Genomic DNA, 6,049 nt, shown 5'->3' with positions numbered 1-6,049 from the left:
ATATCAGTAATTTGAGCTTCATAACTGCTATGCTATGCGACGCTCGTCAACATATGAGGCTAAGGGGGTGTTTGTTTGGGATTATAATCTACCCAGATTATATAATCCAACAATTTTTGAACTAAGAGTTAGTTCAAAAATTGTTGGATTATATAATCTGGGTAGATTATAATCCCAAACAAACACCCACTAAATGTACTAGTAGAAAAATATTACCGGTGACAGAGGTCAGTGCCAAACTGCAGTAATGAGCATCATCTTGATCACGCTGGTTATGAGGTTGTCATATCAGTTGACATCTTCATCACAATTTTTTTAGAGCTAGATCATATACTCATATGACAAGCAGCAAGCATTCAGGAGAACACAGTTAATTCACTCTTGTACCAACACAAACAGTCCGCATGACTTGAGATACCAAACATAGCAAATAATAAGCAGACAGTTTGCCTTGTCTTCGCTATGATGCTCCTGGTTATTTCTTGCCACGCAGCTTCGTTCCCAGGGCCCTCTCGAGCTTGCCAATGATCTGCTGGTTGGGAATTGCCTTGCCTGACTCATACTCCTGGATCACCTGTGGCTTCTCATTGATCATCTGCAATGAACACCATATCCTCATCTCATAAAGAGGCCAACCAAGGATCAAGCTACTTCCCAGCTATCAATGGAACTACTACAACAACAGCATAGACTTTTAGTCCCAAGCAAGTCGGGGTAGACTCAAACGACAAATCAAGGTTCAGACACTATGAATGGAACTGCTGAAGTTCTGAAATCTAATGAATCCACAGAAATACCTGAGCAAGCTGTGCCTGGGTCAACTTCTTATCGAGCCTTGCTTGCATGAGATTTTTCTTCAGGTCACTTGGAACTCGCTCATCTAGCATAAGTGAGGAGAGCCCAAGTTATTACTATCATGAAAAGGATATCATGCAGAAAGCTTAGGGCAATCTTCTGCATGACTCAACTCATGTTCAGGTTCAATAGTTCGACAATTTTGAAATCCTTGTAGAAAAACCAAATCTAATCTGTAGTAAATTTTTATATCCTTGCGACTAAAATGAGACCATGGTCATTAGCATTGGACTACATGGTACAGGCATAACAAGGTGATCATCAAAATATTGCACCTTGTCCTGGCCAGTAACGTCTTTATAGCTCCAACACCAGCATCATAGATAAAAGCATAGGGAATAACCATTGTGAAGCAAGCACCCACACTAGAGTAAATGAAATTAGAGGCAATAACCATTGTGAACCAAGGGTGCTTTTTTTGCACACTAATGGACAAAGGACCATGGTTCAGCAGCACCCATTTTTACTTGGTCAAGGTACACAGCGCGCAAATGCGGCATGTTTTTTATCTGCTGTATATATTCCAGTGAATCATGCTATGCACACCGTTGGAGAGGATGGACAGACTTCACATCAGATTCATATACTGTAATTATCATGTGCACTAAACAAGCCAAAGAGAATCTCATACAAGATGCTTATACAACAAATATAATGCCACTAAAGCCTCAATGAATTCACCAAGATAGTTGTTCAAGGCATGCCCAGTGCCCACTTAGTAATTAAGTCTGTGGAAACTCATCAGCTAACATAAACAAATATATTATATGATGGTGTGCAAATGGCTAGTTGGTTGAAAGTACCAAATGTTATCAAGGTTGATTGATGCAACAAGCAAATTGTTATAGACACAAACACTGCAATATTTCAAACTTACTCCCCCAAGTAAATCAATGTCATAGGATACAAAACTTATCCACAGACTTTCAAACAAGTGGCCAACCAAGAAAGCATCATTTTATAAAACATCCATGATTTGCCATAACGAAATGGCCAGAAACAAAGAAACAATGGATGCACGATGATAATTTAACAATTGTGCAAACAAGAGATATTACTTTCCCATCTAAATCCTAAGAAGAGAAATTTTGGCTAGTGTTACTAATAAAGTGAGAGCCTTAAAGCACTAGGTATAGAATCCATCTTAAAAGAAAACATCATCAACAGCGAGAGATGTGAACATGAACATATATAAATCATTTATCACATCAACGGTGGACAAGTGCCCGAATTTATCTATTGGGATCCTAGGCACAAAAAAACGTCGATCAGATTGTTCATGGGAAAAATGGCCCGAGACAGATGATTGCTCACGGGCGAGGTTCTCTGTGTCGTCGTCGAGGCGCTTGGTGTTGAGGGATGTGCCGCTGGACGCCGCCTTGTTCATACCAGCGTTGACTGCAGATAATGACAGATCGAGCAGAATCAGAGAAAAGGAACTATATAACAAAGAAAAACATAGCAGGAAAGAAATCCATTTGAAGCCAATAGTAAGAGCCCCTTCCTCAAACCCTAGCCTGCAAAGGCAAGAAGAATTCCCAAAGTGCACTAAAACATCATCATGATCGAAGAATAAAAAGCTGAAACCCTATTCGTCGAATCCCGCCACCGAAAAGCACAGCCGGCTGGGCTGCAAAATGGATGAAATCGAAACCCAAAAGAAAAAGGATCCCAAATCGAGTTAAGATACCAACCGAAACCTACGAACCACTTACACTTCTTCATGGTCTCGATCTCCGCGCCGGAGCGGCGCGCGGCGTTGACGGCCTTCTCATCCTTCTTGGCAGCGGCGGTGGGTGCCTTCTTCCGCACAACCACCGGCTCCCAGTCCTGCCTGATCGGCCCGATCCCGGCCATCCCCCTCTCCCTCCTTCGCTGTCGCTTACTCTACGGTCCCTAGTCCCTACACGGCAGCCTCTCGCGGGTCTCCCACTTCTCTCTCTCCCCCAAGACGCAACGCAGGGAGCCAGGGAACGCGGAGTGGAGACGGCGGACCAAGAAGAAGATATGGAGACGGAAGGGGAAGCTTCTGGAGCCCAAACGGGGGGCGAAGGGGACGTAACCGCGTATGACAGGTGAGACAGGACGTGCTGGGACCGGTTGTCAGTGAAGATTTATTGCTGATGTCGGTATGAAGTGCTAAGGCTGAGTCCAGTGCACCGCCTCCCTCTCGCCCCTGCCACGTCAGCTCTCGCCTCCACTCTCGCCCCTGCTGCTCCAGTGCACAGGCTGCAGCAGACTACAGCCTCAGGCTATAGCCACGTCAGCTTTTCTATTTCAGAATTAAGTAATTCACGCGGATTTATTTCAACGCTCAGAAAACACACAACATAATATTTTTTATTGAATTAAAAATTACAAAGTACATAATAATTAAAATAAAATGACATGATAATTAAAATAAAATTACATAACTCTAATCGGACTCCTCGATCTCATCCTCATCTTCCTCCTCTTCACGTTCCGCTTCCGGTTCCTCTTCTTCGTCATCTAGCAGACCAAGTTCTTTTTCGACCATCTTTACGGCCCTGTCATGGGTACGTCTTTCAGCCGGGTCCATATCTCTGGTTGATCGGCCCTTTAGGATGTTCCATTGCTTCAAAAGCTTGGCCTTCACTAATCCACCCCACAAGTTCTTCATTTTGAATGCTTCACTTGTTGATTCGCTGCTCGTGGCTTCCTTCCCTTTCCCCTTCGTCTTTGTCTTTCGCGCAGCCGCCTTTGCCCTATCACGCCCCACTGGTCGGGGCACTTCCTCCTCGGTGTCTTCAGTGCCTCCAGAACTATATTCACCAGAGACTCCGAGTCGGGTTCTCTTATTCGCAGTCGAATCAGATCCACTACCAAGACCATGCTTTGCTGACCACTTGGGCTCGTGGCGAACAACTTGCCACCAATGATGGCGCTTAAATGGATGCCCCATTTTACCCTCGAACCTCGCCATTGCTGCATCCATGACCATTGCATCGTCAGCTCCGCTCTGACGCAACCTTTCTTCTTGGAGGTAGAATCCAATGAACTTGGTCACCTCCCGGTTGTAGGTGACCCAATGATCTTTAAGTTGCTTGGCGGTTCGATGACGGATAGGGTCGGAGGTGGAGTTATATGTTGCCGCTATTTGGCCCCAGAAACTTGATCCGCTCTTATTGTTGCCGGAGATGGGATCATTAGAATGCATAAACCAAGCATTAACCTACAATAAAACCTATAATATAAGTAAACTAAAAAAATCAAGATTAAATAAATGAGAAACGATTCACTCACCAGCTTTTCCTCGTCTTCCTTCGTCCACTCTAGCCTCTTTGGACGCTTTTCCTTCGGCACGGGATTTTCCTCAGCTTGGTTTTCAGATCCAACAGATAAAGGTGCAACTGGAGGAGGTGCTCCATACGTAGGTGGAGCATATGGATGAGGTGCCCCATACGGAGGTGGAGCATATGGAGCATAAGGAGGTACTCCATACGGAGGTGGAGCATATGAAGGAGGGGCGTATGGAGGTATCTGGAAAGAAGCTTGACTTCCGTCCGCAGCAGGTGGAGGAGGGGCATACGGACGTACCGGGAATGAGGCTTGAATTCCGGCTTGGGAAGTTGGAGGTTGACCATATGAAGACGGTGGATATTGATACAAATGATAGGGATAAGGGTATGGTGGTGGACGCGCAGCCGGAAATAGTGCACGGGGGAGTGAGGCTGAAACATCGGAGCGACGATGTAGTGAAGAAGACTCATCTAACGGAAGGGTTGTAGGTGACCCATCGGACTGCAAGAGATCCGTGAAGGTGTTCAAATCTGGGGACCAACCCGACATTGTGTGAAGAAAGGGGAGTTTGGAAGAGAAAAATGAGATGGAATGGTGTGTGGAATGAGCTCCACCCGGGTAGGGGTATATATAGAGGGATTGGGGATGAAATTTGTGATTTTTTGCAATTTTTTTCGAATTTTTTGGACTCCAAACGGTCAAAAACGGCTAGTTGCAACGGCTAGCACACGTGGACCAATCAGATCGCGACACGTGGACCAATCAGATCGCGCCACGTCGCTCTCGCCCGCGCTCTCGCCCCGCCAGTGCCTCGCCTCCCTCTCGCCTCCCTCTCGCCCGCCTCTCGCCCGGGCGGGCGCTCCAGCGCGGGCGAGAGCGAGGCGATATCGCCCGCTCTCGCCGGGCGCCAGCGCCATCGCCCGGCGCCGGCCTCTCGCCCGCCTATCGCCTGCGCGCGGGCGGCAGCGGCCTCTTCTCGCCCGCGCTGCCGCCCGCACTGGCACCAGCCTAAGAAGTGAAATAGAATGAAATAAAGCCACTTTGGGCTTCCCTATGAAATGAGGTATGGAAGGGAGCCACTACTGGAGTTACGAAAAAAGCTTCGGACTCATATTGTTCACGAGTTGAGAGTGGAAGTTGAACTTTAGGAGGTCGAATCTCCCTTTGTTCCTCAGTAGCTCAGTGGTTGAGCAGTCGGCTGTTAACTGACTGGTCCTGTAGGTTCAAATCCTACTTGGGGAGATTTGATTCATTCTTTAATGTAAGAATAAAGAATTGAATTAAAAGGCTTGCTTTGACCCATAGGAGTAGGTAACTCGTTCGCTATCCTTGTTTCTATTGCATTCTGTCTCATCTTATCACATTCTGTTCTACGATTCCACTTTAGAACTGTGCCAACGTGTGCCTACATTGTTTGATTTACCAGTTCCGGGTATTGGATTTTGGAATAGAAAGAATGAAACTAGTACCAGCTTATCGTCAACTGTGCTTTCTACCAACTCCGCCAATCCCAAACGGGAATATTTTTTTATAGCCGCACCTGAGCCCACAACTGCTGCCTCTACTCTGCCTACTTCTTGTGCCGACTTTGCCAGCCTCGCAGGGTACCAATTTCCTCCTGCTTTGTGTGCGTGCCATTGACTCCTTTAATGGGTCGAAACCTACTTAGTTCTTTTTTTCGTCTATACAATACAAGATGTATCATCCATTTGTATATGGTATATGGATTTGTTTTTCTTTCCTAAAAGAGTTTTGGTCTAACAGTTTTTTATTATTTCTCTGAAATATAAAAAAGAAAGAATAAAATAAGAAAGAGAAGCGTCCATTGTCTAATGGATAGGACAGAGGTCTTCTAACCTTTGGTATAGGTTCAAATCCTATTGGACGCAATCTTTTTTCTATCTATTCTTTAAATAACTATACTAAAAACTAA

The 6,049-nt window shown here is 45.6% G+C and overlaps 2 protein-coding genes across 2 annotated transcripts; both read right to left on the bottom strand.

Moving 5' to 3' along the window:
• Positions 1 to 240: 240 nt before the first annotated feature.
• Positions 241 to 2,933, bottom strand: LOC100273208 (uncharacterized). Its single transcript, NM_001360221.1, has 4 exons — positions 2,571 to 2,933; positions 2,170 to 2,253; positions 798 to 880; positions 241 to 595 (listed from the first exon to the last, which is right to left on the bottom strand). The coding sequence occupies exons 1-4, from the start codon at positions 2,710 to 2,712 to the stop codon at positions 476 to 478; spliced, it is 429 nt and encodes a 142-aa protein (NP_001347150.1). The 5' UTR covers positions 2,713 to 2,933; the 3' UTR covers positions 241 to 475.
• Positions 2,934 to 3,188: 255 nt separating this feature from the next.
• On the bottom strand, positions 3,189 to 5,104 carry LOC103652968 (ribonuclease 3). The gene is made up of 2 exons (XM_008679949.3): positions 4,120 to 5,104; positions 3,189 to 4,048 (listed from the first exon to the last, which is right to left on the bottom strand). The coding sequence occupies exons 1-2, from the start codon at positions 4,663 to 4,665 to the stop codon at positions 3,272 to 3,274; spliced, it is 1,323 nt and encodes a 440-aa protein (XP_008678171.1). The 5' UTR covers positions 4,666 to 5,104; the 3' UTR covers positions 3,189 to 3,271.
• Between the last annotated feature and the right edge of the window lie 945 nt (positions 5,105 to 6,049).

Source organism: Zea mays, chromosome 4 (assembly GCF_902167145.1).
Source record: "Zea mays cultivar B73 chromosome 4, Zm-B73-REFERENCE-NAM-5.0, whole genome shotgun sequence".
In the NCBI taxonomy this organism is placed as follows: Eukaryota; Viridiplantae; Streptophyta; class Magnoliopsida; order Poales; family Poaceae; genus Zea; species Zea mays.
Note: the sequence above shows the minus strand (reverse complement) of the source record. Positions and strands in the feature narration are given on the sequence as shown.

Coding starts and splice junctions, on each gene's coding strand:
- LOC103652968 (XM_008679949.3), bottom strand. CDS start 4,665: ATGTCGGGTTGGTCCCCAGATTTGAACACCTTCACGGATCTCTTGCAG. Junction 4,049..4,119: donor AGGAAGACGAGGAAAAGCTG/GTGAGTGAATCG, acceptor GTTTTATTGTAG/GTTAATGCTTGGTTTATGCA.
- LOC100273208 (NM_001360221.1), bottom strand. CDS start 2,712: ATGGCCGGGATCGGGCCGATCAGGCAGGACTGGGAGCCGGTGGTTGTG. Junction 881..2,169: donor CGACACAGAGAACCTCGCCC/GTGAGCAATCAT, acceptor CACTTATGCTAG/ATGAGCGAGTTCCAAGTGAC. Junction 596..797: donor CCCAGGCACAGCTTGCTCAG/GTATTTCTGTGG, acceptor TGTTCATTGCAG/ATGATCAATGAGAAGCCACA.